This window comes from Peromyscus maniculatus, chromosome 5, assembly GCF_049852395.1.
Source record: "Peromyscus maniculatus bairdii isolate BWxNUB_F1_BW_parent chromosome 5, HU_Pman_BW_mat_3.1, whole genome shotgun sequence".
NCBI classification, from domain to species: Eukaryota; Metazoa; Chordata; class Mammalia; order Rodentia; family Cricetidae; genus Peromyscus; species Peromyscus maniculatus.
In genome coordinates, this window is record NC_134856.1 from 21462756 (window position 1) to 21475016 (window position 12261).

The 12261-nt window shown below is 50.8% G+C and overlaps 1 protein-coding gene across 6 annotated transcripts in view; it reads left to right on the forward strand.

The window, feature by feature from the left end:
- The first annotated feature begins 988 nt into the window (after positions 1 to 988).
- The window catches only part of Rfx1 (regulatory factor X1), a 34657-nt gene continuing 23384 nt past the window's right edge, over positions 989 to 12261 (forward strand). For 5 of the 6 annotated variants that reach the window (XM_042277440.2, XM_042277442.2, XM_042277444.2 and 2 more), the window contains exons 1-2: positions 989 to 1121; positions 11470 to 11808. In XM_042277440.2, coding sequence (XP_042133374.1) covers positions 11511 to 11808 — 298 coding nt within the window. In that variant the 5' untranslated portion in view covers positions 989 to 1121; positions 11470 to 11510. The remainder of the gene's footprint in view (positions 1122 to 11469; positions 11809 to 12261) is intronic. The other variant, XM_076571857.1, reaches the window with a different exon arrangement.

Genomic DNA, 12261 nt, shown 5'->3' on the forward strand with positions numbered 1-12261 from the left:
AATCTCGGTGCCAGCAGAACGATCGCATTTAACACTTGACATTTTGTTCATCGTGGGTCTACTTTTTCCCATCAATTGATATTTTAAAATACTGCATTGGAATATTATCTTGGTGATTAATTTCTGAGCTCGAGGAACTCACTCCGGCCGGGGCTACGTCTGTTTTACCTTTTCTGGCTGCAGCTGACCTATCTCTTGGGGAAACTGAGGTCCAGAGCGGCGGGAGCTCTGGGGACAGATTGCCGCTGACCTTTGCTTATCGTCCTCTCATTAAATCCCCGTCTGCCAGAGACCTTTTCGCCGCCTGCGTGGCCGAGATAGCGGCTCAGCCAGGCCGTGACCTTTCCGAGGTTCTGACTCGCCCAGCGCCAGCCCATGCCTCGCCACCCTCCGGGGCTGGGAGAACGCGCCCGTGACGTCATCGAACTCCGAGCCCGGCCTCCGCCGCCGACGTCACAGAAGGGCAGCGCCGAGTCGCAGCGTTCCTTAGGGGTTACGAGCGTGAGAGGCCAGAAAGTGGCCCAGCCAGAGCAAGTCTGCGGCTCCCATCGGCACGCAGGGCCGGAACTACAACTCCCGACGCTCCGTGCACCTGGCAAGGGAGCGCGACAAACTTTTGGACGAGATTGATTCCTCCCTCGTCCAACCGGAGGGCCGGCTTCAGCGCGTCATCCCGCCCCTTTGTAATTCTCAGGGCCGCTTCCTCGCGCGAGTGACGGGCTTCGCTGCCTTCTAGGGCTCAGACTCCTCTGACGGACGTCCGAACCGAGGAATCGCAGCTCCGCGAAGTCCGGAGGGTGTTGAAAAGCATGGACGAGAACCAATAGCATGCTGGGAGCGCCCGGCGCCGTCCAATCGCCGCCCCGGGGCCCCGCCCCGGCGCGTGACGTAGTAGGGTGGGTAGCAACAGTTGCCCCGGTGAGGGAAACGGAGGCGCCATAGCCACGGTAGTCGTGGCGACCAAGCAACCCAGCAACGCCAGTCAACAACAACAACCGCGGCCGCCCCCCGCCCCCACGCCCCCGGCCCGGCCTGGGGACCCCGGCGCGCTTGGTCCCCTCTGCACGGCGCCCACGCACCTCCTCAAAGCCTTCCGCGGACACGAGTGCGGAGAAGCCGAGGTAACCGGGGCAGCGCCTGGCGAGCTGGGCGCGCCGGGGCGAGCGGCGGGGCCCGCGCGGCGCCTGTCGCTGGAGCACAGTCCTGAGGGAAGGGGCGGGCGGTCAAAATGGCGGCGGCGACTGTCGGGACCGTGGGGGAGGGGGCCGGGGTTCGGCCCCGGCGACGCCACCCGCCCCCGGACCCGCAGCCCGGCCCCCGCGAGGGGCGGGTGCTCGCAGGCCGCGGGCGAGTGGAGGTCGGGCGGCTGGGGCGGGGGGCGCTTTTATGTGCCGGGAGGTGCGGCGAGGCGGGCCTACCGAGGCTGGACCAATGACAGCGTGCGGAGGCGGGGCGTGACTGGGGAGGGCGGGGCCTAGCGTCCCTCCGCCTTCGGAGTCGGGTGCGGCCGCCGCCGCCGCCACCGGGACGGTCCGGGTCTTCCCGAAAAGAAGCCGCCGGTCGGGTACCTGCCTAAGATTCAGAACTTGGATGTTCGACTATTCCGTTTCGGGCCTTTGTCTTCCCTCCTATAAAATGGGGGAAATTGTTGCCATCCCCTTCATGACAGTAACTCCTAATTCCTTCTGGGAATTTCCTCGGGACTCATCCTTAAATTCTCATTCTCTCTCTCTCTCTCTCTCTCTCTCTCTCTCTCTCTCTCTCTCTCTCTCTCTCGCACACACACACCCACACACACACCACGTCTACTGTTTCTCAGTGAGATTTGATAAATTGTTAGTATTGATTGCAAAATGACCTCCACTTCTAAACCCGGGAGAAGGTGGAGATGGTCAAGTTTCAATCTGACTCTAGCCTGGGGGATTTAGTTGTCAGAATCCGAAGTTCCTGCTGGAGAGACGTGATCTTAGGCCACAAATCTAGAGGCGCTGAAATTGTTCCCTGGGGTGCCATCTCAGCTGTGCGGTGGTACAGGTGTGGGCTCTTGTTCCTGGAGGTTGGACTTTTCTCCCTAGTCAGAAGGTCTTGTGGAAACAGCAGAGCAATGGAGCTGTCCTAGATTCCTTAAGCCACATCTCTTGACCTGCCACATGTTTATGTCAAGTCAGTGTAGGGGGTCAAATGTTACAAGGTGGTACCAGTCCCACGTGGGCAGGAGCAGATGTGACGTCAGAAGCAAGGAGAGACACATCTGTTAGTGCACGGCCTTTGCAGCTGCTTTTGGGGGTGCAGAAGTAGGCAGCCGGCCGTGTGCTGTTCCCTGCCTTGCATTTGCGGGCACTGGTCTATCCTGCAGCCAATAAGACGACTGACTTTGAGCCAGGCGGAGCTCTGTGAGTTCGAGGCCAGCCTGGTCTACAGAGCGAGATCCAGGACAGGCACCAAACTACACCGAGAAACCCTGTCTTAGAAAAAAGACTGACTTTTCCATTGGAAATTAAGCAGGGAAGTATGGGTTCCCACTTACAGCGACTTTTCCTACTCTCTTCAAAGGGTTTTCAAAGTTAGGACTGTGCACATTAACCTTCGGGAAGATGCCGGGGTTAGCTAGATTGCTTTAAAAAAAAAAAAGGAAAAAGAAAAGAAAAAAAAAGTGTTCAGCCTCTGTGAGGGAAGGCTGACTTGGAACAGAAAGTGATTGATTCTCTGGTTTAATCGACTGCTTGAACATCCTCCCTTCCAGCAGTTCTCACAGTTGAAGGCCCAGAAGGGTCATTTGACTGGGGAAGGTTGGTACTGACTCAGTTTCTTTTTAACCTAAATGCAGTTATTCTGCAGCTGTGTGTTCTTGGGTGAATCATATCACTTTTGGGGGGCCTCCATGTGCTCTCATCTAGGTGCACAGCTTTAGATCACTGTGTATGGATGCCATGAAATGTATCCCACATGAAGCATCAAATACATAGTAGGGCTCAAGTGATGTCACTTCCTGTCCGCCCTCGGAATTAGCTGGTGTTTTCTATCATTTTGTATGAGAGAGAAGGGTGATGCTGTGAGTTGGTGACAGGAAGCTGGAGACCAAGAGTGCAGCTTCTTCTTCCTCTTTTCTCTTCTGGGGATTGAACCTATGGCACCCCCCAAACTAGGCAATTAATCTGCCAGCCCTACTTTTTACTTTAAAAAAAAGTTAAATGTTTACTTTTTGTATGTGTGTGCATGAGCATGCATATGCACTACAACATGCAGGTAGAGGTCAGAGGCCGGCTGGTGGCAGTGGTGCCTACCAGTAGGTCTATGGGTTAGAGCTGGTCATCAGGTTTACTTAGCAGCAGCTGCTTTTACAGCCTAAGTCATCTTAATGGTCCATTTTACTTTTTGAGACATGGCCTTGCTAAGTTGTCCCGGCGGGCCTTGAACTTGGGAGCCTCCTTGCTTAGCTTCCTGAGTAGCTGAGATGACAGATCTGTGCCACCAGGCCAGACTTAGTGCTCCTTCCGCTTCCTGTGGAGAGGTGTAGCCGACTCTGCTTGCACTTGAGTGGCTTTTGTTTCTGAGAGTATCCAGGAAAAAGTGCTGCTCTCTAGCACTGAGCAGCACTGTGAGGAAGGTAGGAAGAATGTTTCTTTTTTTAACAAGGATTTGCCCTCTTCCTTGACAGCCCTGAACTAGGGAGGGTCTTGCGTGTGTGTGTGTGTGTGTGTGTGTGTGTGTGTGTGTGTGTGTGTAGGTCGTATTGTGCACCAGGAGGGATGGTAGTCACAGGGTCAGCCGGCACCTGCTACTGTAGAGTCTGGAACCTCCACCCAGAAGCTCAGTCAGTGGCCTCCAGCCGGCCCGCCTTCCACGCTCACTAGCCATCTTCATTCAGCTGCGTACCTATGCCCAAAGCCCCGTGACAGCTGAGTCCCCTGGGGCTTGGGACTCAATGGAGAACACCTGCCCAGTGTGTGTAAGACTTTGCACTCCATCCCTAGCACTGCAAAAAGGAAAACAAAAAAGGGTTGAACTCCCAGGATATGCCCATCAGCGTTCTGGAGCTGGGGATGAAAGGGGGCCCTATGGAGCTTACCTTTCCAGTTCACGAGGGAAGAGAAACCGTAAGGAATAAACAAACGGCTATACAGTGGCCAAAACATTAAAGGGAGTGTGTGCTTCAGAGTATCAGGGGACCAGGGGAAGTGGCCTGAGTGTTAAGGAGCTAGGCTTGGGACAGGGTCAGAAGCAAATGTAAGTCGGGGGAGGGGGGTGCTGAGGCAGGAGGGAACGGGAGCCAGAACAAGAAACAGGGTCTGAAGGGACAGGTCCTGAAGGCCCACAGTCATGAGAAGGACTGTGGGTGTTGCATGCTCTCTCCTGAAGGCCCCACAGTCATGAGAAGGACCGTGAGTGTTACATGCTCTCTGGTGAGACAGGACAGTCCAGAAAGGATCCTGTAGGATGTGGAGGCCGTCCTGAGGATGTGTGCTTCAGGGGTCCATGTGAAGATGCAGCGTCACAGATGTCTAAAGGAGAAGTAGCCAGCCCAGCCAATCAGACAAGGACAGGGCGGGGTGCGGCGTCACACCCGACTTTCCCACTTCCCTCCGAGTCCATTACCAAAGCTGTTCTACAGATGAGCTGAGTAGAGTTTCTCTCCCTGTCTTGTAAACCGTTTGGTCCTAGAATCTGACATTTGTGACCTGGATCTATCATATCAGCTGTAGCCTGCTGCCTGTGTTTGATGATGGGATGCAACCTCTCCTTACACAGGCTGGGTTGGGCTCTACGGCCTTCCCCCTCCAGCTCTGCTGTCTGTGTGTGGGTGAGAGCTAAGAATGATTTTTACAGTTTGGGATGATTGGAAAAGGTCAAAAGAATACTTTATAATGTGAATATTTTATAAATTTCCTGTCATAAAAAATCATAAAATTCAAGTCTGTGTCTCGAGTTGGTTTTCTTGCCCCCAGTCTGCACACCTGCTCACCTGTTGCTCTGTCACAGTGCATTGGCAGAGTCGATTGGGTACCAACAGACACTGTCTGCCCACAGAACCAAACATAGTTACTCTCAAGGAATGGGTTCAGGCATTCATCAGAAACTAGTCGTTGGCTTTGAAGACCATGTTGTGTTGGTGATTGGTTCAGCAGGTCATTGACAGAGCACATGGGCTTTCTGCGGGTTCCTTTTCTGTGTAGTACCTTCCAGGAAACAAGGGTCTTGTGCCGGGAAATGTGTATGGGAAATATGCATGCCACATCCACATGTGCAATTCATCAGCCTCTAAAGAGCCCCAGGCTTGACCTTGCTCATGGGGGGGATGTGAGTCCTCAGAGAAGGACCCATGAGCATAGGCTTTTGGAGTCCTTTCCTGCCAGAGAGCAGCTGGCTCTGTGGCAGCCTGGGCTAGGGTAGGAAGTCCTGAACTTCTGGAGGTATTATGGGGACTAGCTAAGTTATATTTGGGGCCACCACAGCCTTCCGAGCAACAGAACCTGGTGACCTGCATGTTAGCCACCTCCCCAGGGACTGCCTATTAAGTGCATGCACAGTTGTGAATGAATGGCAGGAACAGCGTTTACTGTCCATAGCACCGGCTGGCTGCTAAGTGATCACTGGAGTTTTACCGTGGTCCTATGAACCCTGGTCACAGATAGGTAAACTAGGGCACAGAAGACAGTCAATAACAAATGTCTAGGAAAAGGTTCATATGGGGCAGATGCTAATGGCTACAAACCCTGAGCCAGGTTGCCTCAGATGCAGTCCCTTAACAATGGCAAGAAGCTGGGGTCAGTGGAAGATGTGCTCTCTGTGTGGTGGAGTATGGCCTCTTTCCTGTCTTGATGCCTAAGTCCTTGGCAGGGTGGGGTGGGGTGGTACTGAGGCTGCCTGCTGCCCCATGTCTTGCTTGGGCCCTGTAGTCTGAACCACTGTTCATCCTCTGGGCTCTCACAGGATGGCCCAGCACCAGGCAGTTCCAGGGCTACACTGACTGTCTCACACACACATGTGTCAGACACACATATGAGGAGTGTTGTTTTTATTCTTTTGGGGGGCCCGCCATCTAGCTCCCAGATAAATCACACACAGAGACTTATTCTTATGAATGCCTGGCCTTAGCTTGGCTTAGTTTCTAGCCAGTTTTTCTTAACTTATCCCGTCACCTTTTGCCTCTGGGCTTTTTCCGTCCTCTTCTGTAAATCTTACTCCTACTCTGTCTCGCTGTGTAGCTGGGTGGCTGGCCCCTGATGTCCTCCTCCTCTGGCTCCTAGATCTCTCCTTCCTTCTCCCAGATTTCTCCTTCTATTTATCATCTCGGCCTTCCAGCCCTGCCTATTTATCTCTCCTGCCTCACTATTGGCCGTTCAGTTCTTTATTAGACCATCAGGTGTTTTAGACAGACAAAGTAACACAGGTTCACAGAGTTAAACAAATGCAACATAAACAAAAGTAACATCCCTTAAAATAATATTCTACATATCTCTCTTTTTGACTAAATAAAAATGAAAGGGTTTTAACTTAAACATAGTAAGCCTATATACAATAACAATTATCAAGTAAGGATTGCATTTACAATATTGTGTCTATTTATAGTTAGTGTATTCAGAGAAAATAATGCATTATTTACCCTATCTTAGTGAATCCAAAGTTTTACACCTAACTTACTGTCATAACTAAGGAAAACTGCAACTATAACTATCTAGTCTTCAACTCTATCAAAGACCCAGAAGGATGTAATATTATCTAACAACAGAGACATTTGGCTGCCTGGACAGTCATCCAGAGTTCTCTGCAACGTTGGGGCATCCATCTTCAGCCTACATGCCTAGAGTATCTGGCAGACTTTTCATTGAAGCAGGAAATTTGAAGGACTATCTTGCCTTGTATTGGCAAAATTCATCAGTCACTTTTCTCTGTGTCTGGCAGGATGTCTGACAGACTCTTTTGTGAAGCAGGAAATTTGAAGGACTGTTCTGCCTTGTTTTGGCAAAGTCTTTTTTTCCTGTGTGTCCTGCACATCCAGTCTGCACAGCACATAGTCAAACAGTCAAAGGCAAAACCAGTTTTTTGCCCAGTGGCTAACTTCGCTACAATGAAAGCAAACTCCATAAGGAGTTTCTTCAATGTCCATCATCTCTGAAGTAAATGGGTGCTGCCAGGAACAGATGTCTCATTGTCATGGAAAAACTTTGTTACCAAAACATAAAATGCCATATTCTGTAGGTCTTTGAAAGGTTTGAAGACCATCTGTCTATCTAAAAATATATCTCTATATGATCTGGAAAGCATACCTAACATATCTACAAATTTGATTGTTATAAATGACTAACCACTAACCTATATTTCCTGATTATCCTATATAGTTTGTAATATCAGCTTTCAAAAACTAGGACTTTATATTTTTAAATAAACTGCATAGGCACAATACCTTAAACAAGAATAGAAACATATATACAATATGTTCTAACAAAAATAACTTTAAAATTTTTATCAAAATACAAAAATCCTTTAAACAAGAGTAGAAACATATATATAGTGTAACAAAAATAACTTTAAATTTATATCAATATACTATATTCCCCTAAATAATAGTAAACATCCATAACCCACCAAATAACCAAAAACCTCCCACACCCTCTTGGGAATGTAGATGTCGTTTTCTCCAAACTGCTTCCTATTTGTCTGTGGGTGAAGCATCTTTAGGGTCCCAGAGAGAAAATTTTGAGATAATGACCAAGTCCTGGGAAGACCAGCAGTAATCTTTGCTGATGGATATCACCTGTCAAGTTTCAGGAGGTCTCCCCTGATCAAAACTCATCCATATTAACCCTGAAGAAATCCACAGCCTCTCATCTCCTGTGGGAACAAAACTCCAGAGCATTTCTGATTTCCAGTCAGCAAATATATTTTTTGACTTTTTTTTTTTTTTTTTTTTTTTGGTTTTTCGAGACAGGGTTTCTCTGTGTAGCTTTGCGCCTTTCCTGGAGCTCACTTGGTAGCCCAGGCTGGCCTCGAACTCACAGAGATCCGCCTGGCTCTGCCTCCCGAGTGCTGGGATTAAAGGCGTGCGCCACCACCGCCCGGCTATTTTTTGACTTTTTAAAAGTTAAGGCATTCCTAAAGTACATAAGCTGATTGATTTCAGCAGTCTCTCTTTCAATTCCAGATCTCTCTGCAGCTGTCCTTTGCTTTTCAACACTCAAAAAATTCACAATCAACACAATACCATACAGGATCCAGACTCCCTGTGTATTTCCCATCTTATGTGGCTTTTTTCTTTTATATTACTTTTAGTCTCTCTTTAAAGACTTTATTTTATAAACTATTTTTTTTCTATGACTATACCCTTTTCCTTTCTTTCTTTCTTTCTTTTTTTCTTTTCTTTGGTTTTTCAAGACAAGGTTTCTCCATGTAGTTTTAGTGCCTGTCCAGGATCTCGCTCTGTAGACCAGGCTGGCCTCGAACTCACAGAGATCCGCCTGGTTCTGCCTCCCGAGTGCTGGGATTAAAGGCATGCACTACCACTGCCCGGCCCCTTTTCCTTTTCTTAAGCCTACGCACATTGTTAAACACACTGTAATCTGCTGAGAGGTTTTTCCGTCTGGACCCCTTCTATTGCATGTCTTCAGCCTTTTTTGACAGTACGAGCAAACCTTAGACTGCTAACCTACACCTGGATGTAGTGTGCAACTCTCAGTTGGTTCCATTGGCTGGGATCGTGAAAGGCAAGTGTAAAACTCACGGCTGTCCAGAGGTTTGTCTGATCAGGAACTGCATCAACCTTCCTAGTGTTCTAGAATGCCGATGCTTGCACGGTGGCAGGCGTTTTTACCTAGTTTTTTTGTTCCTACTTCATGTAGGAACGTTCAAGAGCTCACTGACTGAAACTGTCCCGCTCAAACTCTTAAAGGAGCCATGTCCCTTTTTTGTTTGTTCAGCTTTCTCAGGCTCTAGATGGATATTCGAGAGCCCCAAGTTGATATGCCATTTTGTTGTGTTCGGTCTTTGTTTTTTTTTTTTTTTTTTTTTTTTTTTTTGCCTTTTGGGGGCCCACCACCCACCTGAGCTCCTAAATAAATCACACACACACACACACACACACACACACACACACACACACACACACACACACACACAGAGGCTTATTCATACTTAAGAATGCTCGGCCTTAGCTTGGCTTAGTTTCTAGCCAGCTCTTCTTAACTTTAAATTATCCGTCTACCTTTTGCCTCTGGGCTTTTTCCTTTTCTTTCTTCTGTAAAGTTTACTCTGACTTGCTGTGTAGCTGGGTGGCTGGCCTCTGGAGTCCTCCTCCTTCTCTGATTACTTCTTTCCTTGATCTCTCTCCTCCCAGATTTCTCCTTCTATGTATTCTCTCTGGCTGCCAGCCTCTCCCATCCTTTCTCCTGCCTCGATGTTGGCCGTTCAGCTCTGTATTAGACCATCAGGTGTTTTAGACAGGCACAGTAACACAGCTTCACAGAGTTAGACAGATGCAACATAAGCAAAAGTAACACACCTTAGAATAATATTCCCCAACAGAGTGCCTGAAGCCTGTTCCTGGGGAGCACTCTTGTCTGGGGACAGAGTGCCTGAAGCCTGTTCCTGGGGAGCACTCTTGTCTGGGGACCGTGTTGCAGTCAGTCCTCAGTACTTTGCTCAGTCCTCCCTTCCTCTTCCTCCTCTTCTCCCTTCCTTTTCCCCCTAGGAGTGGTTAAGTTCAAGCTCTGCATTGTCCCTGTGTAGGCTGATTCTCCGCTGCCCACTAGGGATCCTCCTGAGTTTACCATCCGAGGGTGAGGCCTAGCTCTCCGGAGGGGCAGGCACAGGGAAGTGGGCGCATGTTAAGGCCGCACTGTCCGTTGGTCCCCTGGTGCTCAGGCCGACTCCCTGGCTCTGCGGTCCTAATAAAGCTGAAGGCACCAGGACCTCTGGTAGGAAGGACAAGGAGCTGTTGTCTGCTGAGTGTAGAAGTAATTAAGGTCCGGGTGGTGTTCTGGGCTGCCGTTCGCTGGTGCTGAGAGCACCCTGCATTGGCCGTGAGCCTGGGGACTGAGTCAAGTTAGTGACAGACAGGATGCCTGGGTTCTGCGTGCTGAGCCAGGGCTGCAGGGTGAGTGAGCAGTGGCTGTTGTGTTTCTGCAGCTCTCCCCTTGGCGCTCTCAGGCTAGGCTGCCCAGCTCTAGAGGTCAGCCTGCTGACATGGGTGCCACGGTGGTGCCAGAGGCTCCATGCCGAAGCCTCCCAGTTGGCAGGCTCCCAGCTGGGTGCTTTGTGGTTCAGGGTCACAGGGTCACCTCCAGAGCCCGGGGCAGGACAAGGACACAGCTGAGGGCTGCAGTTTCTCCTTGAGGTGCTGGGAATGAGCACCCTCCAAAGGCATCGCCCATCTCATGCAAGGATGGGTCCAGTGCCACCAGGAAAGCTTCTGCACTGGCCAGAGGATCAGCTACTCCTCCCTCAGGAGGCCCCCACCCTGATCCTGCAGATCATTACTGCCTTGGGGCCTGTGAATGGCATCCTGCTGTGACAACATTCAGACGGCCACTTGGCTCCAACTCTGAGATAAGCTGTCAAGGGTTCAGAGAGACCTACCATTTCCCTGCTGTGTGGCCTAGGGCTAGCATCTTACCTTCTCCGAGCATCAGCTCATCTGGCAAACTCAGTCTTCATCCACTGTGGTGGTTGCAAATCTAAAATGGAGTATGTGATGGTTGGTGTTGGTTGTCAGCTTGGCAGATCTGGAATGCGCATGTCCGCAGGAGGCCTAGGAGATGTCCACTGGAAGGTAGCATAGTGGCATATGTCATTCCAGAGGCTGGGGCGGAAGGGTCACAAATTCACGGTTAGCTTGGACTACACAGGGAAGGCCTGTTGCAGAAGACCCAGTGCTGAGGATCTGGCTTTGTGGTAGAGTGTTTGCCTGGCGTGTGCACAGTCCTGGGTCCCATCCCCAGAGCACCAAAGAAAAGATCCCAGCACTCGGGAGGCAGAGGCAGGCAGATCTCTGTGAGTTCAAGGCCAACCAGGGCTACAGAGTGAGCTCCTGTCTCAAAGGGGAGAGGTGTCCTTGGTTCGATGGTGAGAGGAAGGACAGGTGCTCCAGGCCAGACACTCGCCACTTGACCCAAGTGACAGTCATACCGTTTGTGGAGAGGAACACAGGGCCCCTCGCAGTCTGGAGCGTTGTCCTGAGGCACTGTAGGCATGTTCAGGTGCAGGAGGGGGGTTGGGGGGAGATGAAGGGGGTGTTGGAGGGCAAGAGCCACAGTCACGGCTCAGAATGAGGGTGGGGAATCCTGTCTCTGTCCACTCCCAGATCCCCTACAGGGATGGTCCATTGCATGTAGCCAGGGACTTAATCAAGTTAGTGATGAGTCCAAAGCTATCTCCAGGGAGCTGGGAGCTGTCCGTTTCCCTCTGCTGGTAGATTAACTCTTTTTTTTTCTTCTTTTGTTTTCTGTTTCTCTCTCCCCCGCTTTTCTTCTCAAGGAAGAGGAAAACCGCCTTATTTATTATCACTCACTGTTGGCATGGCAACACAGTCCTATGTTACTGAGCTACAGGCAGCCCCACAAGCATCCCAGCCGCCACAAGCCCCACCCCAGGCCCTGCCCCAGCCACCACCCCCGACAGCACCCCAGCCTCCTGCTGCAGCGACCCCCCAGCCCCAGTATGTCACCGAGCTGCAGAGCCCCCAGCCCCAGACGCAGCCTCCGGGCAGCCAGAAGCAGTATGTGGCAGAGCTTCCGGCTGCCCCCGCACCCTCACAGCCTGCCACACCTGCCCCCTCCCCTGTGGCCCAGCAGTATCTCGTGGTCACCGTCTCAGGTAAGTTCACACCCACATTTATGGCTGGACTCTTAGAAAATCTCTGCGAGGAGTTTTGGGAAGCTCAGCATCCAGGGATCCTCTCTGGGGCTCCCTGTGGGATTTGGGACATCTTTGGGTAAAGGGAGTCAGGCCAAGCAGAGATGCTTCTGTATCCTGCTGGGATGTTCCTGTTTTTATCTGTCCCTAAGTAAAATGTCCCCAGAAAAGAGGATGGGATGGTGAAATTCAGTTTGCACACACCTGCAAGAGTCAGGCTGCCTGCCAGCCCTGGGCCTCCCTGCCTAGGTCTTAACTGCTGATACAGGGACCATTGTGGCTTCTGTGTCTGGGGACACGTGAGAGGTGCTTAGAAGGCTAGCTAGAGGGGTCTTTGAGAGAGACTGTCTAGATGGCTGGGATATGTCCCCTCTCTTCCCTGGAAGGGCAGGACCTGGTGGCCAGGCAACTCCT